At 54.0% G+C, this 22,065-nt stretch overlaps 2 protein-coding genes across 13 annotated transcripts in view; one reads left to right on the top strand and one right to left on the bottom strand.

Annotated features, from left to right (window-relative positions):
* Window positions 1-4,146: 4,146 nt before the first annotated feature.
* DLK2 (delta like non-canonical Notch ligand 2) lies at window positions 4,147-10,488 on the top strand. Of its 3 annotated transcripts, none has more exons than XM_009205233.4 (7): window positions 4,147-4,226; window positions 4,425-4,515; window positions 5,624-5,754; window positions 6,029-6,092; window positions 7,391-7,521; window positions 8,445-8,589; window positions 9,566-10,488. In XM_009205233.4, exons 3-7 carry the CDS (start codon window positions 5,679-5,681, stop codon window positions 10,299-10,301), a joined length of 1,152 nt encoding a protein of 383 aa, XP_009203497.1. In that variant the 5' UTR covers window positions 4,147-4,226; window positions 4,425-4,515; window positions 5,624-5,678; the 3' UTR covers window positions 10,302-10,488. The 3 variants fall into 3 exon arrangements, with proteins under 3 accessions (XP_009203497.1, XP_009203496.1, XP_009203498.1); XM_009205232.4 differs by having other exon boundaries at window positions 4,193-4,282; XM_009205234.3 differs by lacking the exons at window positions 4,147-4,226; window positions 4,425-4,515 and having other exon boundaries at window positions 5,281-5,754.
* ABCC10 (ATP binding cassette subfamily C member 10) overlaps window positions 10,412-22,065 on the bottom strand; it is a 25,326-nt gene continuing 13,672 nt past the window's right edge. For 3 of the 10 annotated variants that reach the window (XM_003897634.5, XM_021937317.2, XM_021937316.2), the window contains 14 exons: window positions 20,007-20,105; window positions 17,883-18,072; window positions 16,723-16,800; window positions 16,380-16,574; window positions 15,796-15,946; window positions 15,424-15,613; window positions 14,797-15,140; window positions 14,290-14,459; window positions 13,334-13,494; window positions 12,806-13,059; window positions 11,734-11,879; window positions 11,556-11,653; window positions 11,237-11,349; window positions 10,412-10,911 (listed from right to left, as the gene is read on the bottom strand). In XM_003897634.5, coding sequence (XP_003897683.2) covers window positions 10,749-10,911; window positions 11,237-11,349; window positions 11,556-11,653; window positions 11,734-11,879; window positions 12,806-13,059; window positions 13,334-13,494; window positions 14,290-14,459; window positions 14,797-15,140; window positions 15,424-15,613; window positions 15,796-15,946; window positions 16,380-16,574; window positions 16,723-16,800; window positions 17,883-18,072; window positions 20,007-20,105 — 2,352 coding nt within the window. In that variant the 3' untranslated portion in view covers window positions 10,412-10,748. Of the gene's footprint in view, window positions 10,912-11,236; window positions 11,350-11,550; window positions 11,654-11,733; window positions 11,976-12,805; window positions 13,060-13,333; window positions 13,495-14,289; window positions 14,460-14,796; window positions 15,141-15,423; window positions 15,614-15,795; window positions 15,947-16,379; window positions 16,575-16,722; window positions 16,801-17,882; window positions 18,073-20,006; window positions 20,106-22,065 lie in introns of those variants that run through there. The other 7 variants (XM_021937315.2, XM_021937318.2, XM_009205236.4 and 4 more) reach the window with 7 other exon arrangements.

Genomic DNA, 22,065 nt, shown 5'->3' with positions numbered 1-22,065 from the left:
TGGATTTCAGGCAGAAAGCTTGACTGGAAATATAAATTTGGGAGTCATTAACTTACAGCTAGCATTCCCAAAACTTAGGCTGGATGAGATCATGAAAGGAGTGAGTGAAGACAGAAAAGACAAGAGGTCTGAGGATGGAGCCCTGGGGCTGAGGAAGATGTTGAGAAGATGAGGAGGATGCAAAGGAGACCGAGAAGGGGTGGCCATTGCAGAGGTGAAGAAGCTAGTGAGTGATCCCAGAAACCCAGTAAACTGGCAAATGCAGTTAACAGAGCCAATGAGATGAGGACTGAGAATTGATCATTGGATTTGGCAGTGGTGAGGGTACTGGTGACCTTTACAAGAGTGATTCTGGAATGGTGGGGTGAGAGTGGGTTCAAGACAGAATGAGAGGAGAAGTGATGAGAGCAAGGATAGACTAATATTTTTGAAGAGTTTTCAGTAAAGAAGAGCAGACAAATGTAGGGGGTTGAGGGAGGTGATTTACTTATTTATTTAAGATCTGAGAGAGGTTGATGACAATGCTCTCATAGAGGCAGGCAAACTGATGATGCAGAAGAGATGGAGAGAATTGGAGAGCCCTGAAGTTACCCAGGTGAGAGAGGATGTGAACTAGTGCCCAGGTGAAGGAATTCACTTAGGTAAGAACACAGGCAGTTCATGTACAGTAACAAGAGGGATGTCAGAGTATATGGAGACAGATGCAGGTAGGTGGTGGGGGCATGTGGAAATTCTTTCAGATTGCTTCTATTTTCTCCTTGAAGTTGAGAGCAAGACCATCAACAGAGTGAGCAGAGAGGAGGAGGGGGTGGAAGTTGGAGGAGAGAGGATAATAAAATAGTTGTTGGGGTGAGTGGAGGAGTGTGCAGAACTAAGGACATCCGAGAGCATTGGTGATCAACACAAACAGTATTTGAGAGTCATGAATTTAAGTGAGACCAGCTAGTTTGGAGGGATGTTTCTTTAGCTGTTTGGGTGAAGGTTGAAGAAGTCACAGTGGCTGGGCGTGGTGGCTCACGCCTGTAATCCCAGCACTTTAGGAAGCCGAGGCAGGTGGATCACAAGGTCAGGAGATTGAGACCATCCTGGCCAACATGGTGAAACCCCGTCTCTACTAAAAATACAAAAAAAAAAAAAAAAAAAAAATTAGCCAGATGTGGTGGAATGAGGAGCCTGTAATCCCAGCTACTCGGGAGGCTGAGGCAAGAGAATTGCTTGAACCCGGGATGCGGAGGTTGTAGTGAGCCGAGATTGCACCACTGCACTCCAGCCTGGGCAACAGAGCGAGACTGCATATCAAAAAAAAAAAAAAAAAAGAAGAAGTCACAGCAGTGGAGTTTTGCCACATGAATATGATGGACAGAGAAGGGGCCGGGGAGTTAAGTATATATGCAAGCGACTAATTATAATGATGAGGCATGGAATCAAAGCTGAGGAAGGGGAAGGGTGGATGTAATGGGGATAGGGGATGGTGAAAAGGAGATAGAATCAACAAATAAAAGACAAGGCCGGGTCCAGGCATGGTGGCTCACGCCTGAAATCCCAGCACTTTGGGAGGCTGAAGCAGGTGGATCACCTGAGGTCAGGAGTTCGAGACCAGCCTGGCCAACATGGTGAAACTCCATCTCTACTAAAAATACAAAAAATTAGCTGGACATGGTGTCACGCGCCTATAATCCCAACTACTCAGGAGGCTGAGGCTGAGGCAGGAGAATCACTTGAACCCAGGAGATGGAGGTTGCTGTGAGCTGAGATGAAGCCATTGCACTCCAGCCTGGGCAACAGAGCCAGACCCTGTCTCTAATAATAATAATAATAATAATTAATTAAACAAGCCAGAACTTAAAAAAATTTATTGAATACCTACTACGCCAGGCATTGTTTTAGACACTGGGGATGCTGTGAAGAGCAAGAAAACATCCCAGACCTCTGGAGTCTGCTTTGTAGTGGGGAGATGGTCAATAAACAAATAAATATTTAACATAATGTCAGATAATGATATCTGACAGAGAAAAGCACTGAATGTCTCAAAAAACAAAACAAAACAAAAATTAGCTGGGTGTGGTGGTGCTGCGCCTGCAATTCCAGCTATACCGGAGGCTGAGACGAGGTTGTAGTGAGCCAAGGTTGCACCACTGCACTCCAGCCTGAGCGACAGAGTGATGCTCAATCTCAAGGAAAAACAAACAAACAAACAAAACAAAAACAAAAAACAAGTTATAGGTGTTCTTTTTTTTTTTTGAGATCGAGTCTCGGCTTCGTCGCTTCAGGCTGGAGCGCAGTGGTCGATCTCAGCTCACTGCGGCTCTGCCTCGGTTCACGCTATTCTTCCTGCCTCAGCTCCTCCCAGGGACCACAGGCTACTCGCCACCTCGCCCGCTAGTTTTTTTTTTTTTTTTTTACGAGACGGGTTTCACCGTGTTAGCCAGGATGGTCTCACTGACCTCGCAGATCCGCCTCGCCCTCGGCCTCCCAAAGTGCTGGGACAGGCTTGAGCCACCGCGGCCCGCCAGGTGTTCATTGTTAAAAAAAAAAAAGGCCCGGCTGGTGGCTCACACCTGTAATCCCAGCATTTGGGAGGCCAAGGTGGGCGGATCACAAGGTCAGGAGATTGGCATCTCATCCCATAACACAGTGAAACCCCGGCTCTACTAAAAATACAAAAAAAATTAGCTGGGTGTGGTGGCGGGCACTGTAGTCCCAGCTACTCTGAGGCTGAGGCAGGAGAATGGCTTGAACTCCCAGGAGGCGGAGCTTGCAGTGAGCCTAGATCAGCCACTGCACTCCAGCCTGGGCTTACAGAGCAAGACTCCATCTCAAAAAAAAAAGTGTTAATGCTGAAAAGTACCAATAATAAGAAAAAAAAAAAAAAAAAAAAACCCCACAATTCAATCATCCAGAGAAAGCACTGCCAATGTTGAAATAATACATTCTTTCTTTGTTTCCGCCCCCACTCCACTTTAAGATATCCTTAGATTTTTTTGAACATCTTTAGACGGCCAAAAAAAAAATATTTTAAGGTCAAGGTGGTCAAGCCTGTAATAATCCCAGCACTTTGGGAGGCCGAGATCGGCGGATCACGAGGTCAGGAGATCGAACCATCCCAACATGGGCTAACATGGTGAAACCTCGCCTACTCAAAAATACAAAAACTAGCCGGGCTGGTGGCGGCGCCTGTAGTCTCAGCTACCGTGGGAGGCTGAGGCAGGAGGAACCCGAGGCGGAGCTTGCAGTGAGCTGAGATCCGCCACTGCACTCCAGCCTGGGCGACAGAGCGCAGACTCCCTGTCTAAAAAAAAAAAAAAAAGTATTTTTAACAGTCACGTAGTGTTGATGTGGCATAATTTATTTGCCTACAGTAATTTTTGAATTATAGGTTGTTTGCAATTTTTTACCGAAAAAAAAAAATGTGTTTAAAACAAAATGAATGGTAGAGCCATGTCATTACTCAAATTCAGAGAGCTTTTCAGGGAAGAGGCGATCACAGTTGAGAGGAGGCCAGCTAGGGAGCTGTGTGGGTGTGAGTGTTATGTCCAATGAGACTGCAGGAAAAATGAGTCCAGGGGCTCTGTGCCTGTGGAGGTGGCTATGTGAAGGTGGGAAGCTGCTCTGCACGGACTAGGGACTGCTCCTTCCAATGTTTTGAATTTAAAGATGGTGAAATCGCAATCTGAAGGACTAGAGATGGACGCTAGCGTTCCTGACCTCTGCCCTGTTGTCCTCCACAAACTAGATATTATGTTTTGGGTCCTTGTCTTTTTGTGTGTGTGGGGGGGTGGGGGTGGGGGTAGGAGTTTTGCTCTGTCCCCCAAGCTGGAATGCAGTGGCGCGATCTCGGCTAACTGCAACCTCTGCCTCCCAGGTTCTCAAGCGATTCTCCTGCCTCAGCCTTCCGAGTAGCTGGAATTACAGGCGCGCGCCACCACGCCTGGCTAATTTCTGTATTTTTAATAGACACAGGTTTCACCATGTTGCCCAGGCTGGTCTCGAACTCCTGACCTCAGGTGATCCGTCCGCCTCAGCCTCGCAAAGTGCTGGGATTACAGGCGTGAGCCCACCGCGCTTGGCTGGGTCCTTGTCTTGAAATGTGTCTCTGAGCCATTAGCCAGGGGCGGCAAAGAGGCCTGGAGGACAGCCTTCCCCCACACCCCCTCCGTTACTCTCAATCTGAGCTCCAGGTTTGGGCAGTTGAGGATTAGCCTGAGGCCAAGGACGAACGTGATAGGGTACGGGAGAAGGAACTCGGCGGTGGAGGGGGTTTTGTGCTCACATTTACAGTCAGGTACATTCCCAGTCCAGAAAGGATTCTCGGATGCAGTCACAAAAAGGAATGCGGTGGAAGGGCTGAGACTTGAGGGAGGGAAGGGTGGTGGGGGTAGGGCCAGGGTGTGGATGGGTGGATGGATCGGGTTATATTTATATAGGGATAGGTTGATCTTGGAAGGCTGGAGACGGCGACATGGACAGGAAGAAGCGGAGGGCGAGGAGGACCAGAGGAGCACACAGATGAAGCCGGTGATGAAGGCTTTACAAGCGGGGAGGCGTGGGCTGGTGACAGGCGGAGGGAGGGGAGCGATTGCCTGCGTGTGCATGAATCTATATGAGAAGCGTGATGAGCGGCGGACAGGCTAGGGCAGGGCTGGGGCGTGGGCCGCGGAGCGCTGGTCGGGAAAGTGGGCATGGGAGATGGGAGAATAACGGGGTCGCGCGCCTCTGGCTTAATAGTTTGCTCCAATTGAGACTCAGGATTTCCTCCTCTCGTGGAAGGAAGCTGGGTCCGGGGCGTTGGGTGGCCGCGAAGAGCCGGGGCCCCGGGGAGCTCCGGGTGCTAGGTGTGCGCCGTGCGTCGCGGGAGGGGGGGCGGGGGCGGGCTCCGCCCCTGGCAGGGGGCCTAAGCGCGCGCGAGGAGCCGCCGCCGCCGCCGCTCGGGGTCGCCTGGAGCCCCAGATTCCTGAGCGCTCGGCTCGTATGGCAGCCGCTTCGGCGCCCGGCCCCGCGGCCAGCTAGGGGCGGCTCCGCACTCCCCCACGGCCCCTCGGCGGCGCCCGTCGGATCCCGCCTCGCTCTGCGCCCCGGGGCGCGGCACCTCCCCGCCGGAGGTGAGGACTGAGGGGACAGGGCGCGCGGGGCTACGGGTGCGGTGGGGATTCCAGGCCCCGCGCTGCCGCCGAGCCCAGCGCGGCGGAGATAGGAAGGGGACGTGGGGAGAGAGTGGTGGGGGGGCTGTCGGAGCCGTGGGGCGGAGACTGCTCGCTGCCGGGAACCGTCCCTCCCTCCGGCCCCCGCGTTCCCTCGGTGCTCGAGGCCGCCTCTTGGCGCTGTCCCCATCCCGCAGACCCCTCTGTCCTGACTGCGATCCCAGCCCCAGCCATTCCCGCGCCTGGCCTCGCTCCACGCTGCCCATCTTTCGCCTCCTTCTTGCAGACCTGGCTCCCGGGTTCCTGTCTTCGCTCTTCTCGCGCTCCTCGCCTGCTCAACCCTTCCCTGCCCCCACCCTCCCGCTACCCCCATCCCCTTCTTCTGTCCCGGCGCTCCTCTCCATCGGCGGCTCCTGTCACTTGGAACCCGTATCCGTGCCGCTATCTCCGCGTCTGACCGCCTCCCAACTGGTGCCGTCCCACAGGTGTTCACGCGTCCGGCCGTCCATCCGTCCGTCCCCCCTGGTGCCGGCGCTGACCATGCCCAGCGGCTGCCGCTGCCTGCATCTTGTGTGCCTGTTGTGCATTCTGGGGGCTCCCGGTCAGCCTGTCCGAGGTGAGCGCGTCCACCGGGCTCCAGTCGCGGCCCTGTCCAGCCGTCCTCGCTTGCACGTTGACCTCTGCCGGCCGGAGACGGCACTGCAGTCGCTCCGACCCGCGAGGCAAGGAAGACCAGGTTGCCTCTTTGGAATGGGATGGGTTTCTGTGTTATGTCCTGCCCTAGGGCTGAGTCCACTCAGTTACCGGAACCCCAATCCTCTCCTGAGTCCCGCATCCCAGCGAGCTGTGCCCTGACTCAGACTCACCCCTCCCACATCAATCTCTTGCAGCCGATGACTGCAGCTCCCACTGTGACCTGGCCCACGGCTGCTGTGCACCTGACGGCTCTTGCAGGTACCTGTCCTGAGCACGTGCCCCCAAACCCTTTGGTACCCATTTCCAAGCCCTTCACATGCACAACAGAGTGTCTAGGGGCTTCACACTCTACTCTTCATGCGTCATCAATCCTATGGCTGACTGGCTAGCCCCCATTTCCCCTTTACCTCAGCTTTCTTGCTTCTTCCAGTTTTTATTTCCCCACTTCTTTAATCTCCCAAATCTGATCCAGGGATTGTCTGAACCATTGCTCCTCAAGATACAGGGAGAGAGACCTAAAGCTTTAGAGAGCTTGGGGATTGGGTGCCATGAGGAAATGGAAAGATAAAGGAAAGAGAGAAAGGGAAATTGTTTAGCCTGGAAAAGAAATGCTGCAGGGAGAGTTGCTGGGGAGAAACACTTACAATGAAAGAGTATCTTCCTTGATGAGTTTGAGTAGTTGACTCACTGGGGTGGAGAGTGGAGATTGGGCACATTCTGTAGCAGGAGGAAAGTGGACATAAGGAAATGAGCTGATGGGGCAGGCAGTTCAATTGGCTGGGGGTCTTTGAAATTCTTCATCCCTGGAAGGCTTTTAAAATATGGGTCAAGCGTTTGCCCTGGAATCATGGTGGGAGGATAGTCTTGATGACTTTTTTTTGTTTGTTTTGTTTTGTTTTTGAGACGGAGCCTCGCTTTGTTGCCCAGGCTGGAGTGCAGTGGTGCGATTGCAGCTCACTGCAGCCTCTGCCTCTTGTGTTCAAGTGATTCCCCTGCCTCAGCCTCCTCAATAATGGATTACAGACGCGCACCACCATGCCCGGGTAATATTTTGTATTTTTTTGTAGAGACGGGGTTTCACCCAGTTGGCCAGGCTAGTCTTGAGCTCCTGACCTCAAGTGATCCACCCGCCTCGACCTCCCAAAGTGCTGGGATTACAGGCGTGAGCCACTGCACCCGGCCCTGATGGCCTTTCAAGGTCATTCTTCTTTAAATGTTTGTGAGCACCTCAGACATGCCAGGAGGGGTACTGGAGGCATTTATAGACATCTTATTTCTTCCTCTACTCAACCCTGCAAGGTGTATACCCAATTTACAGATGAGAAGACTGAGGCTCAGGTTAAAATACAGAACCAGGGTTTGAGAGCTGGTGTCTGATGGTCTGATTCCATATATGTGTCCTATGACCTTGCACAGTCCTACACCTACCTGGGACAGGTCTGCTTTCCCTTAGGGGCTGTCATATGTCCTCTTGGTTTCTAGAAGCTCTGGTTCTGTCTCCTCCATTTCTTCATATCCACAACCCAGAACCCTGACCCTGTGTTTCTCCCCATCAGGTGTGACCCGGGCTGGGAGGGGCTGCACTGTGAGCGCTGTGTGAGGATGCCTGGCTGCCAGCATGGTACCTGCCACCAGCCATGGCAGTGCATCTGCCACAGTGGCTGGGCAGGCAAGTTCTGTGACAAAGGTAGGGGGGAGGAAGGGTAGTTGTTGGTTGGGAACCCCAGGTTTTTAGGGGAACAGCCATCAGTATTTATTGAGTGCCTATTGTGTCCTTGTCAAATCCTCAAATACATGGTATTTTATCATTTTTTTTATCTTAGACTTTTTATGTGTTGTCTGAATTGATCCTCAACATAACCCCATGGGGTAGGAAACACAGCTGCTAAAAATTGTACTCATTTTACAGATCAGGAAACTAAGGCCCACAGCAGAGCTATAACCTGCTCAAAGTCAGGTTTGTTTTTTTGTTTGTTTTGTTTTTTGATGGAGTCTCACTCTGTCACCCAGGCTAGAGTGCAGTGGTGCGATCTCAGCTCACTGTAACCTCTGCCTCCCAGGTTCAAGCAATTCTCGTGCCTTAGCCTCCCAAGTAGCTGGGATTACAGGCACCTGCCACTTTGGCAAATTTTTGTATTTTTAGTAGAGATACGGTTTCACCGTGTTGGCCAGGCTGGTCTCGAACTCCTGACCTCAAGTGATCCATCTGCCTCGGCCTCCCAAAGTGCTGGAATTATAGGTGTGAGCCACTGCACCGGCCTAATGTTTGTATTTTTAGTAGAGATGGGGTTTTGCCATGTTGGCCAGGCTGGTCTTGAACTCCTGACCTCAAGCCATCTGCCTACCTTGGTCTTCCAAAGTGCTGAGATTATAGACATGAGCCACTGTACCCAGCCCAAGGTCAGTTTGAGACAGACTGAGAGCCAGGGCCAGGAGCCTCCTGACTCCAAATTCAGTGTTGTTGTCTCTCCCTAGTATACCACACCAGCCTGGGCTGGGTTTGTAGTATAGCCACACCCATAGAACCTGAGGCCTGGAAGGCGTGGACAAGTCTGGTCTGGGGACCAGATGGGAGGGGTTATCCCAGAGCCTTTCCTGTCCCTTCTCCAGATGAACATATCTGTACCACACAGTCCCCCTGCCAGAATGGAGGCCAGTGCATGTATGACGGGGGCGGTGAGTACCATTGTGTGTGCCTACCAGGCTTCCATGGGCGTGACTGCGAGCGCAAGGCTGGACCCTGTGAACAGGCAGGGTGAGTGCTGGGCCCTCGGGGTGAGTGGAAGGTTAGACCAGAACCTGGTGATGGGATGAGAAAAGAGGCAGGACTGTTGGGAGGGTAGGGGACTGAGGGTCAGACCACACAGGGACACTCAGATAAAACCCCTGCATGCCAAAGTGTTCCTAGTTCTGGGTTTCTCCACTCTTTTCTTGTACCTTCTGAGCCATTTCTTCAACAATCTATAGGAGCTAGAGAGGTAACAAACGTGTGACTGCTCTGGTTGGGGAGGGTGGGGTGTGGGGAGGTTGAGGGGCCTAGGTCTCCCCTCATCCTCTCCTGAACATTGGCCTGTACCCTTCTGCGTCACAGTAGGGATGAGGAAACAGCCTGCAGGGCTGGACTTGTCCTCATTTCCACATCAGGCCCAGAAGCCTGCAAGGATAATAATAGCACACTTATCCTGAGCCTTGCCTTCCGGCTGGGCCCTGTGCTAACTGCTTGATATTGATTATTTCACTTAACCCTCACAATTAGGGAAGCTGGGTACTGTTTTTATTCTCATTTTTAAAATGAGGTATTTGGCCGGACGCAGTGGCTCACGCCTGTAATCCCAGCACTTTGGGAGGCCGAGGCGGGCGGATCACGAGGTCAGGAGATCAAGACCATCCTGGCTAATACAGTGAAACCCCGTCTCTACTAAAAATACAAAAAATTAGCCGGGCGTGGTGGCAGGCACCTGTAGTCCCAGCTACTCAGGAGGCTGAGGCAGGAGAATGGCGTGAACCTGGGAGGCGGAGCTTGCAGTGAGCTGAGATCGCGCCACTGTGCTCCAGCCTGGGCGACACAGCGAGACTCTGTCTCAAAAATAAATAAATAAAAAATAAAATGAGGTATTTGAGGCTCGGAGAGTGTCGCCCAAGGTGACATGGTGAGCAGAGGTCAGGATACGGACCTGGGCTACCCTACAGGTGTTAAGTTGCTTTCATGTCCTCTCCCACCCCTACTGCAGCTCCCCATGCCGCAATGGCGGGCAGTGCCAGGATGACCAGGGCTTTGCCCTCAACTTCACATGCCGCTGCTTGGTGGGCTTTGTGGGTGCCCGCTGTGAGGTGAACGTGGATGACTGCCTGATGCGGCCTTGTGCTAATGGTGCCACCTGCCTTGATGGCATAAACCGCTTCTCCTGCCTCTGTCCTGAGGGCTTTGCTGGACGCTTCTGCACCATCAACCTGGATGACTGTGCCAGCCACCCATGCCAGAGAGGGGCCCGCTGTCGGGACCGTGTCCATGACTTCGACTGTCTCTGCCCCAGTGGCTATGGTGGCAAGACTTGTGAGCTTGTCTTACCTGTCCCACACCCCCCAACCACAGTGGACACCCCTCTAGGGCCCACCTCAGCTGTGGTGGTACCTGCCACGGGGCCAGCCCCCCACAGTGCGGGGGCTGGTCTGCTGCGGATCTCAGTGAAGGAGGTGGTGCGGAGGCAAGAGGCTGGGCTAGGTGAGCCTAGCTTGGTAGCCCTGGTGGTGTTTGGGGCCCTCACTGCTGCCTTGGTTCTGGCTACTGTGTTGCTGACCCTGAGGGCCTGGCGCCGGGGTGTCTGCCCCCCTGGACCCTGTTGCTACCCTGCCCCACACTATGCTCCAGCATGCCAGGACCAGGAGTGTCAGGTTAGCATGCTGCCGGCAGGGCTCCCCCTGCCACCTGACTTGCCCCCTGAGCCTGGAAAGACCACAGCACTGTGATGGAGGTGGGGGCTTTCCGGCCCCCTTCCTCACCTCTTCCACCCCTCAGACTGGAGTGGTCCTTTCTCACCACCCTTCAGCTTGGGTACACACACAGAGGAGACCTCAGCCTCACACCAGAAATACTATTTTTTTAATACACAGAATGTAAGATGGGATTTTATCAAATAAAACTATGAAAATGCAAGTGGGCTCCTATGCCAGAAAAACCCACCTGGCGTTCCAGATGCAAGAGGGCCAGAGCAGAGGCCTGGTTCTGGGGAAGCCTCAGGATGCTGCCCACCAAGGAGTGATTTCCAAAGAGTAACCCAGGGTGCCCTTTTCCCTTCCGGGGAAGTGTGGAGAGGTAGAGCCCCAGAGGAGAATGTAAACAAGCAGACAGCACCTCTATACAGGCCCGGCCTGGATCAGAGAGAGGGGAGAACACTGCACGGTGTGGGATGGAGCTCAGCAACCTCCGAGTGAGGCGGGGACTCCCTGCTGGCTGCTCTGCAGCAGCTGCTGGAATAGCGAGTGGGGCTGGTTGCGCAGGGTGGCCGGGGAGTCCAGCTCTACCACTCTCCCCGCTTGTAGCACCAGCACCCGGTCTGAGTTCAGGATCGTGTTGAGCCTGTGATGGGGAAGATGGTCAGTGTAAGGGATAAGGGACAATGACCTAAGTGAGAACACTGACCTGCTTTCCCTCCTCTCCCCTCGGGACACCACAGGTCTGTCCCCACAGGCTTTAGCCCCTGGCTTGGTGCTGGGGAAGGGACTGCAAAGTCCCTCAGATAATGTGCTATAAAGGGCCCTAGGCAGTACCTGGAGAAGGAAGAGCTGAGATTTGGGGGGCAGGATCTCTAAGGCCCTGACCACTGGGGTCCCTGAAAGCAATGGAGGCTCTGGGTGCATGCTACCACAGTCCCTGATTAGGCTGTCACTGGGTGTTTGCACACCTATGGGCAATGGTCAGCACTGTCTTGTTGGCAAAGCGTTTGCAGATGGTCTGCTGGAGCAGCTGGTCTGTCTTCTGGTCCACACTTGCTGTGGCCTCATCAATACACAGGATCTGGAATATGGGAATGCGGTAGGGGATAACAAAGGAGAGGCTGTAGGGTGGGCTGGGCCTGGCCCAAGCAACAGCCCCTACCACACTTTTAGCTCTAATAGGAAAATGAACTTGGTCCCCTAAAACCTCTCCGGACTCCACCTCCCCACCCCCTTGCCCCCCGCCTCCTTCCTGGCCCTCTCTATTGTCTCTTTCTCTCACCTTACCTTGGCATCTGTGAGGAGAGCCCTGGCCAGACACAACAGCTGCCTCTGCCCAAGAGATAAGCTCCGGCCCCCCTCACCCAGCTCACCATCCAGACCACCTGCAAGGAAAGCATCTTCACTGCAGGGCCCAGGCCCTCCCTGCCCCCTTCTTGCTCTAGGGTAAGGGTCCAGCACTCACCCATGGAGGTAATCACCTCACTCAGGTGGCACTGCTCCAGGGCCTGCCACAAGGCCCTGTCCTTATGTAGGCCCCGGGGATCCAGGTTTTCTCGAACAGTCCCACTGAACAAAAAGGGCTCCTGGGGGATGATAGCCAGCTGGGATCTGAGGGACAATGACATGGAGTCCAGCGGTTGGAGATGCAGCCACTTCTGCTCCCAGCTCAGTTTCTGACTACAGCACTAGCACCTCCACGAAAGCCTGGGGATGAGACCTGAACATAACCCCACTCTGCTCCCCACCAAATGATCCGCTAGTAGCTGGGTACCTAGAACTGTGCCAATGCTATAAGCAATACCAAAGAAACCAAAGGGCTGGACTCTGTCCTCAAGGAGCCTACATTTCACGGAGGTGTACACACACAAACCAGAGAAAACAAATGGGCTAAACTGTGTGGCACTGACTCCAGGGGCAGCAGTGGCTATGCAGGGAATGACCAGAGCGAATGAAAGGGCAGGTGACACTTCAAGGTTGGAGTGGGCCTATAATTGGGTCCTGAAGACATAGTAGAGTTATAAGGTAGGGCCACCACAGCTTAGAAGAGAAGGTAGAAGAGGCAGGCCTAGGGCTTTAGGATACAGCTTCCCTACCTTTTCCATGTCACTGTACTCACAGAAAATGATATTAGGTTGACCTGAGGGTAGAGGAGGGATGTATACCCTCCAGTGGGGCCACCTGAAGCCAAGGGCAACTGGCTCAGGTCTCAAGCTGTCCGAAGCACTGCCTGCTGAGCCTGAGGGCTCAAGGGATCAGTATCTTGGGGCACAAGAGTGGAGGATGTGTGGTGGGAAGTACAAGAAAGATGCAGCTGGAAAGGGTCAGGGCAAGGACGACCTTGAGATCACCAGCCATGAATCTGGACCTGGGCACTAGGAGTTCTCTGTCCTCGCCTGCTCATCCTGTCCTCCGTTTCAGCCCCTTGATCAGCCCTAGTTGCCCTGAGTTTATATAAAGCCTTCCTAGCTGTGCCCTCCTCTAAGTGCTAGTAGTTCTGGTTCCCCCTTCCCCTCCCAAGTCCATCTCCTCCAGACCTGAGCTGGGCCAGCTCCAGCTGGCTGATGTCCACGCCATCCAGCAGCACTCGCCCTGAACTGGGCTCTAGCAGCCGGAAGAGCACCAACAACAGGGAGGACTTGCCGGAGCCCGTGCGGCCCACGATGCCCAACTTCTCTCCAGGCTGCACGCAGAAGGTCACTCCATCCAGGGCATTTGGCAGCCCTGGCCGGTACGCCAACACCACGTCCTGGAACTCCACGCCCCCCTGGGTCAGCCAGCCGGTGCCCAACTGGTGGAGTCCATGGGTGGGAGATAGAGGGGAAGAGGGAGATGGGGGAGATGAGGAGCAATGGTGAGGAGGGGAGAATAATGAGAAATGAACAGTGTGAGAGGAAAGGTGAGAGAATAAGAGATGGGGAAGAAGGGACATGGTGAAGAATTTTGGTCATCATGAAGAGAGGTTATGGGAGCTGAGAAAGATGGGTGGGTAAAAAGAAATTGCGGGGGAGGCTGGGGCCTTCAGGGTTCCAGAGCTTTGGCCTGGGGTCGGGGTACAGGCCTACCTGCAGTGGCTGGCCCTGGGGTTCCTGGGGCAGGTCACAGGAGTACTCTTCCAGCCGCTCAACGCTTACCAGCATGGCCTCTGTCTGTGTGAAGCTGCTCACCAGGCCCGAGAGCAGGCCCGTCAGGGACAGGGCATAAGACAGCGACAGGCCCACCAGCCCTGGGGGAGAGGATAACAGCTGCTGGGAGAGCTTGGACACTGGGATGTGTATGGGAGACTCCCCAAGCTGTGGACTGCGGGCATTTAAAGGAAGCAACAGAGGCTGGGCGCGGTGGCTCACGTCTGTAATCCCAGCACTTTGGGAGGCCGAGGCGGGTGGATCACAAGGTAAGGAGTTTGAGACCAGCCTGGCCAACATGGTGAAACCCGTCTCTACTAAAAATACAAAAATTAGCCAGGCGTGGTGGTGCGTGCCTATAATCCCAGCTACTCAGGAGGCTGAGGCAGGAGAATTGCTTGAACCTGGGAGGAAGAGGAAGAGGTTGCAGTGGGCTGAGATCGTGCCACTGTACTCCAGCCTGGGCAACAGAGCAAGACTCCATTTCAAAAAAAAAAAAAAAAAAGGAAGCAACAGACAGAGAAGCAGGAGGGTGACAGGACCTAGCCTGGAGCACAGGAGGCTGGATGCAGGGCACAGGGTGGGCATGGAGAAGCTGGGAGGGATGGCATGTGGGATACTGAAGTGGGCTGGGGCAGTGTGGTGGGGACGGGGTGAAAGCAGGAAAGGGACTGAGACCAGCAGCTCAGAAAACTCATTCTAGTCCCCGAGCCGCCACCACCACCTGGGGACTGTCACTCAACTCCAAACGGGGGTGATGATGACAATCATGATACACCCTCACAAGGAACCCTGGGTGGGAGGCAAAAATGTTGGGGGGACAGTGCAGGGAGAGATCTGGGAGAAGGGTGGACCAACTTGCGGGTGAGGTAGGGGTGAGGGGTCCTGGGTGGCACCTGGGTTAGCAAGGCCCTGCTGGTGCTGCACCAGGGCAATGCCTGCGATAGCGCTGACCACTGCTGCCCCCATGAGCTGTAGCCGAATGTCCAGCCACTGCATTGTGGCACTGGTGGCAAACTGGCACCTCTGGTTTAGCTCAAGGAGTCGCTGGTTCTCCTCCTCAAACCTAGGGAAGGCCAGATAGATGTGAGGCCGGCCACTCCACTGCTGCCCTGAGCCACCCAGCCTTAGGGCCTCCACAGGGAAGGCCCTCTTGGGCAGTTCCTTCTTGGCAGCTGATCTATATACCCACAGGCCTCCCGCAGGGCTGCAGATGCCAGTGTGCTCTTTCAAAGTGGGTGTCTGCTCTGCCTCCCTATGTCCTTCTTCTGTTGCTTTCCTCCTTCCCCACCCCTTGTCCCCAGGAGGGCTGAACCAACCATACCCTGCATATTCCTCTTCTCAGGGGTTTCTCTTTTCCTCTCCCCTCAACACCTCATCCCCCTGGGCTCTGGTTCACACACCTGTAGGTGGCCCCTGTGGCCCGGAGCACAGAGAGGCCAGCTAAGGTATCAGCCAGATGGGTATAGAGTGGAGACAGGGTGAGGCTGCCCAGGCGCCGCAGCTCCCGTGAGGACGCCCTGTAGTGGCGCTGCACGTGATAGTAGATGATGCTCAAAGGCGGCAGCAGCAGCAGCAGCCAGGGCAGGCCAGAGCCCAGCACGGCCAGGAGCCCCAGCAGGCCTGCCGCGTTGGCCAGGAGGATGTTGAGGATGAAGGGCAGGCTGTCATCCACACAGGCCACGTCAGAGGAGAAGCGGTTTAGGATCCGGCCCGTGGGTGTAGCATTGAAGAAAGTTACTGGTGCCTGGGAGAAGGACGCTGATTGGGCCAGGGCAGAGTCTGACAGAAAAGGGGTTGGTGGGCAGCCCTGGGGGAGGTGGGGTGGAGGGGAAGGCCTAAGATAGAGAATAGGGAAGGACTAAAATATCCCCAGAATTTGGGGGCAGAGAGGAGAGATTGGCAGAGCTTGAGGAAGAATATCCCAGGGCAGGAAAGACTCTCCCATCCCCAGTGGAGCCCGAGTATTGGGAGGACATTCCACAGGGCTAGGACTGCGCTCCCCTACCCTTGAGGTCCCAGCCCCTCACCATAAGGACTCGATGCAGCAGGCGTCGATGCAGGGTGGCAGCTGCTTCAAGGGTGCCTGCTGCAAAGAGCACTGCCCGGAGAAGGGTGCAGAGGGAGTTGACACCAGCAATGGTCGCATATACGGTGAGGTAGAAACGGATGTCTGAGGAGCCATTGGGGGCAACTTTGGGCAGTGGGAACACTGGGGTGCTGGGTGGTGAGGAGGGGGGCTTTGGGTAACCAAAAGTAGGGCCACTCAGGGGTCCTTTCTCCTCCCCCATCTCTCCCACCCTCCAGAAGCCACAGCATCTGGAATACCGGCCCCAACCCTCACTCCCTGCCTGGCGACCACTCTGAGAGCACCAGGCCCACCCCCAGCCCCAGCCACTCACTAGAGGTTTCCAGGGGAAAAGAGGAGCAGTTGCGGAGAGAAGAGCCCCGTAGAAGCTGGGCTGGTGGAGGCTTGCACCTCTTGGGAGCTATTCTCAGCCTTCAGCTGAGAGATCCAGTGAGAGAGCCACCAGTCAGCAGCGTTCCGCGTGGCTGGGTGGGTACAGGAAGGAAAAAGCTGTAAGAGGCTCCTCTCCCTCATTCATTCTATTCCAATACCCCCTTTCTCCACCCTTGCCTCTGGTTCCTGCCCATCTCCATCCCCCTGGCCTGGCCTTCCCACCCTGCCACTACCCCAGTCCTCCCTAATGTGGGCTTCTCTCATAGGCCGGTCACCCTTCAGCTCTGGGGAGAACAGGATCTCAGACTTGCAGAATGGGAGCTAACCTGGGGGGCAGAATGGAAGCCAGCTATAGAGCACATGCCTCTGGCCCCTGGGCATCTCTCAGAAATAGAAGTATGGCTTTTGTCCCAGCTGTGACTCATGCTTGGTGAGTCTCTGGGCCTTATAATGATTAGTGCAAGGTAATGGGCACCTGGACAGCATAGCCGTCATGGTGTAAGAGACTCCCAGGCACACTCTCACCTTGCATGAGGAGCAGAGAGAAGAGGATGGCTAAGGCCAAGCCCTGGCCCACAGCCTTCCAGTAAGCTTGGTACACATGCAAGGCCACGGCGCCCTCCTTCTTGCTTTCTTCCTGCAGCAGGCCACCAGATGTGCTCTGCTCCTCCTCCAGCCCCTCCTTTGTTTTCTCTGGGTTTTGTACTGACTGGGCTGTGGCTGTGAGAATCAGGGGTCATGGAGGAATTAAGCTTGCAGGGTGCCAGTTGAAAACTCAGTATTTCAGAGGAGCGGCCAGCCTTTGTAGAAAAAGCTCTACAGTGTGGCAGTGAAAAGCAAGCTCTTTTCTCCCACTGGGGAGCCATACCTGAGTCAGACTTTTGTCCATTCTCAGCCCAGGCTTTGGGGACAGGTTGTACCAGTGGCAGAATCTCAGAGGGAGGTCCTGGAGGGTAGAAGGGGAGATTAGGAGGGGGCTGTTCTGAGTCTATACTATGCCTTTCTCAGTGCGTGTACAGATCCTACCTCCCATCCTCTTAGGTCTCCCTCTCTAAGCCACCCTAGCAGGATACCCCTAGACCTCGAGCAGGACTCTTAGGCCTCCTTCCCTAACCCATCCTGCTCTGGATACCCCTAGACCTCGAGCAGGACTCAAGTCCATCCTTGTAAACCTCGATTCTGACCAGCAGAGAGGGACGAATGTCCATCCCCAAGAGGACAGCCAGAACTATGCCTGCCCTCTGTCCAGGGTTACTTCTCATTACTGCAGAGCTTTTTCTTATGCTTCACTCAATTCCTAATATCTGGTTGGAGCTTCATTTCCTCCTATTTCTCTCCCAGTGAACTTGCAGGTGGTCACGTCCCTCTGCATAAAAATCTTTCAGAGTGGCCGGGCGTGGTGGCTCAAGCCTGTAATCCCAGCACTTTGGGAGGCCGAGACGGGCGGATCACGAGGTCACAAGATCAAGACCATCCTGGCTAACACGGTGAAACCCCGTCTCTACTAAAAAATACAAAAAACTAGCCGGGCAAGGTGGCGGGCGCCTGTAGTCCCAGCTACTCGGGAGGCTGAGGCAGGAGAATGGCGTGAACCCGGGAGGCGGAGCTTGTAGTGAACTGAGATCCGGCCACTGCACTCCAGCCTGGGCGACAGAGCGAGACTCCGTCTCAAAAAAAAAAAAAAAAAATCTTTCAGAGTTTAAAAATTTTTGTTTTTACAAAAAGACCATTCTAAACCTGACTCTTTATCTTCTCTGAAGATATGAGACTGTTCTCAGAGACCCTGGGCCTCTAAATTCCCAAGAGCATCCAGTCACAAAGCCCATGAGTCCCAAATACACTGGCATTTCACCAGCGTGCTCCTTTTCCCTCCTGTTCTCCCAGTTCCTCACACCAGTTCTGTGAAGGCAGGAAGCAGCAATGACTGGCTCAGGCCACACATGCAGCAGGTGGCAGAGTCTATACTTCACAATCCCCTGCCATACCTGGGCAGATACCTCCCTCACGCGCGGTTCCTGCCCCCATTACCAGCCTGGATGAGGCGCCCGGCCTCCATTAGCAGCACCACATCAGCCCTTTCCAGGTACTCGGTGCGGTGGGTGCACAGCAGCCGTGTGCTGTGGCTTAGCATGCCCAGGATGCACCTGTGCAGCAGGTGGTTGGCCACATCTGCATCCACAGCGGCCAGAGGGTCATCGAGGAGATAGAGCTCCTTTTCCTAGAGAGACGTGAGGGTACTGTGGGCACCAGGACCCAAAGGCTCTCCTGGGAAGATCTCCAAGTGGTCAGAGAAGACAGTTGAGATAAACTCTGGGGGCTACCCCTACACTAGCAGAGAAAGAGGTGAGACCTGAGGGTGGACATCCCTTCAGGCAAGAAAGAACAGCACCCCCAGGGCCAGCACTCAGCTTTCCTAGCTCCCAGGCCCTCAGCCCACATAACGCTTTTTTTTTTTTTTTTTTTAAAGACACAGTCGCCGGGTGCGGTGGCTCAAGCCTGTAATCCCAGCACTTTGGGAGGCCGAGACGGGTGGATCACGAGGTCAGGAGATCAAGACCATCCTGGCTAACACGGTGAAACCCCGTCTCTACTAAAAAATACAAAAAACTAGCCGGGCCAGGTGGCAGGCGTCTGTAGTCCCAGCTACTCGAGAGGCTGAGGCAGAAGAATGGTGTAAACCTGGGAGGCGGAGCTTGCAGTGAGCTGAGATCCGGCCACTGCACTCCAGCCTGGGCAACAGAGCGAGACTCCGTCTCAAAAAAAAAAAAAAAGACACAGTCTTGCTCTGTTGCCCAGACTGGAGTGCAGTGGCATGAACACCACTCACTGCAGCCTCAACTTCCCAGGCTCAAATAATCCTTCCCACCTCAACCTCCTGAGTAGCTGGGACTACAGGTGCACGCTATCAAGCCCAACTAAATTTTTTTGGAGACAGGGTTTCATTCTTGTCACCCAGGCTGGAATGCAATGGTGTGATCTTGGCTCACTGCAACCTCTGCCTCCCAGGTTCAAGCAATTATCCTGCCTCAGCCTCCTGAGTAGCTGGAATTACAGGCATGCGCCACTATGCCCAGCTAATTTTTGTATGTTTTTCAGTAGAGATGGGGTTTCACCATGTTGGCCAGGCTGGTCTCGAACTCCTGACCTCAAGTGATTCACCTTCCTTGGCTTCCCCAAGTGCTAGGATTACACCAACTAACTTTAAAATTGTTTTTTGTAGGCTGGGCGCGGTGGCTCAAGCCTGTAATCCCAGCACTTTGGGAGGCCGAGACGGGCAGATCACGAGGTCAGGAGATCGAGACCATCCTGGCTGACACGGTGAAACCCCGTCTCTACTAAAAAATACAGAAAATTAGCCGGGCAAGGTAGCGGGCGCCTGTAGTCCCAGCTACTCAGGAGGCTGAGGCAGGAGTATGGCGTGAACCCGGGAGGCGGAGCTTGCAGTGAGCTGAGATCCGGCCACTGCACACCAGCCTGGGCGGCAGAGCGAGACTCCGTCTCAAAAAAAAAGAAAAAAAAAAATTATTTTTTGTAGAGACAGGGTTTTGCCACATTACCCAGACAGGTCTTGAACTCCTGGGCTCAAGCAATCCTCCTGCCTTGGCCTCCCAAAGTGCTGGGATTACGACCTAAGCCACCACGCCCAGCCTACAAATACTTTTTTTTTTTTTTTTTGAGACAGAGTTTCGCTCTTTTTGCCCAGGCTGGAGTGCAATGGCACGATCTCGGCTCACCACAACCTCCGCCTCCTGGGTTCAAGCAATTCTCCTGCTTCAGCCTCCCGAGTAGCTGGGATTACAGGCATGTGCCACCATGCCTGGCTAATTTTGTATTTTTAGTAGAGATGGGGTTTCTCCATGTTGGTCAGGCTGGTCTTGAACTCCCAACCTCAGGTGATCCACCCGCCTCGGCCTCCCAAAGTGCTGGGATTACAGGAGTGAGCCACCGCGCCCGGCCACAAATACTTTTTAAAGGGCCTTGAACTCTGCTTTAAATCTGCAAACGGGGATGGGATGGCCAATACCTCAGGAACATGCAACAGAGGAGGGAAGGAACCAGATGCTAAGGAAAATATTCCTATCCTCCTAACTCAGCCACGCTCCCAAGGCTCCCCCCACCTCCCTGCCACTGTAACCTCCATCTTTAACTGACCTGGTAGACAGCACGAGCAAGGGCAATCCGGGCACGCTGTCCCCCGCTTAGGGTCACACCCTTCTCCCCCACCTCTGTCTGGTCTCCAGCAGGCAGGATCTGATGGAACAAGTTCCCCAGTGGGTCAAGGAGCTCCCCATTATCTTCTGGCCCACTTCTTATCCCTTTGCAGGAAAGAGATAGTGGGAGTCAAGAGAAGTAGGGAGCTTGAGGAGAGTACACTTAAATTTGGGGTGAGCTAGTCAGATAAGACAAGACACACTTCCAACAACATTGAGCATTTATCGAACACTTACTATGTGCCTAGCACTTTGCAGGCATTCTCTCATTCAAGCCCCATGATAATCTTATGAAGATGGTATCATGGTATCATTTCCGTTTCTCACGTGCAACCAAAGCTCAGACAGATTAACTAGCTGGCTCACAGCTAGTAAGGGGCAGGACACGAGTTCAGATTCTTCTTTTTTTTTTTTTTTGAGATGGAGTCTCGCTCTGTCGCCCAGGCTGGAGTGCAATGGCACAATCTCCGCTCACTGCAAGCTCTGCCTCCCGGGTTCATGCCATTCTCCTGCCTCAGCCTCCCGAGTGGCTGGGACTATAGGCGCCCGCCACCATGCCTGGCTAATTTTTTATATTTGTAGTAAAGACGGAGTTTCACCATGTTAGTCAGGATGGTCTCGAACTCCTGACCTCGTGATCTGCCCACGTCGGCCTCCCAAAGTGCTGGGATTACAAGCATAAGCCACTGTGCCTGGCCACGAGTTCAGATTCTATTTTTTTTTTTTTTTTTTGAGACGTAGTCTCACTCTATCACCCAGGCTGGAGTGCAGTGGCGCGATCTCAGCTCACTGCAAGCTCCGCCTCCCGGGTTTACGCCATTCTCCTGCCTCAGCCTCCTGAGTAGCTGGGACTACAGGCGCCCGCCACCTCATCCGGCTAGTTTTTTGTATTTTTTAGTAGAGACAGGGTTTCACCATGTTAGCCAGGATGGTCTCGATCTCCTGACCGCGTGATCTGCCCACCTTGGCCTCCCAAAGTGCTGCGATTACAGGCATGAGCCACTGCACTTGGCCTACTATCCTGTCTTTTTAACAGGCAAGGTAGTAAGATATCTTGGGCAGATTTTATGTAAAAGCTTTTATGTTTTTACTTTTTTTTTTTGTGAGACAGTCTTGCTCTGTCGCCCAGGCTGAAGTGCAGTGGCATGATCTCAGCTCACTGCAACCTCTACCTCTTGGGTTCAAGCGATTCTCCTGCCTCAGCCTCCAGAGTAGCTAGGACTACAGGTGTGAGCTGCCACACCCGTTGCAATCTCCGCCTCCTGGGTTCAAGCTGATTCTCCTGTCTCAGCCTCCTAAGTAGCTGGGTTTACAGGTGCCCACCACCACGCCCAGCTATTTTTTGTATTTTTAGTAGAGACGGGGTTTCATCATGTTGGCTAGGCTGGTCTCGAACTCCTGACCTCGTGATCTGCCCACGTCGGCCTCCCAAAGTGCTGGGATTAGAGGCGTGAGCCACCACTGTAAGCCTGGCTGCCCTGGGTGGTATTGAACTCCTGACCTCAAGCGATCCACCCACCTTGGCCTACCAAAATGCTAGGATTACGGGCATGAGCCACCACGCCTGGCCGATCATTCATTGCTACATCAAGCTTTCCCAAGTCTGCTAGGTCCTAGGTACTGTTGTAGGCACTAAGGAAAGAGATGAACAACAAAGCTTTTAGCTCAGGGACTCACCATGTAGTGGATCACAGGTGCTTCCTCTGCATGAGGAAGGGAATCCCTTTGCTTAGTAGACCATTCCTGAGGCCACGAGAAGGCTTAGAAGTAGTACATTCCTTCTCTGAAAACCTACGAAAGCTGGGCTGGGCATGGTGGCTCAGGCCTGTAATCCCAGCACTTTGGGAGGCCAAGGCGGGCGGATCACTTGAGCCCAAGAGTTTGAGACCAGCCTGGGCAACATGGTGAATCCCCGTCTCTACTAAAAATACAAAAATTAGGCGGGCTTGGTGGCTCACACCTGTAGTCCCAGCTACTCGGGAGGCTGAGGCAGAAGAATC

This window comes from Papio anubis, chromosome 6, assembly GCF_008728515.1.
Source record: "Papio anubis isolate 15944 chromosome 6, Panubis1.0, whole genome shotgun sequence".
Taxonomy (NCBI): domain Eukaryota; kingdom Metazoa; phylum Chordata; class Mammalia; order Primates; family Cercopithecidae; genus Papio; species Papio anubis.
The sequence above is the reverse complement of the archived record's forward strand: the minus strand, read 5'-3'. Positions and strand labels throughout refer to the sequence as shown.

What these genes read in the sequence shown, in the direction of transcription:
- DLK2 (XM_009205233.4), top strand. Translation starts at nt 5,679, where the DNA reads ATGCCCAGCGGCTGCCGCTGCCTGCATCTTGTGTGCCTGTTGTGCATT. An exon ending in TCCCGGTCAGCCTGTCCGAG is followed by an intron (nt 5,755 to 6,028) that starts GTGAGCGCGTCC and finishes AATCTCTTGCAG; the next exon opens with CCGATGACTGCAGCTCCCAC. An exon ending in GGACCCTGTGAACAGGCAGG is followed by an intron (nt 8,590 to 9,565) that starts GTGAGTGCTGGG and finishes CCCCTACTGCAG; the next exon opens with CTCCCCATGCCGCAATGGCG.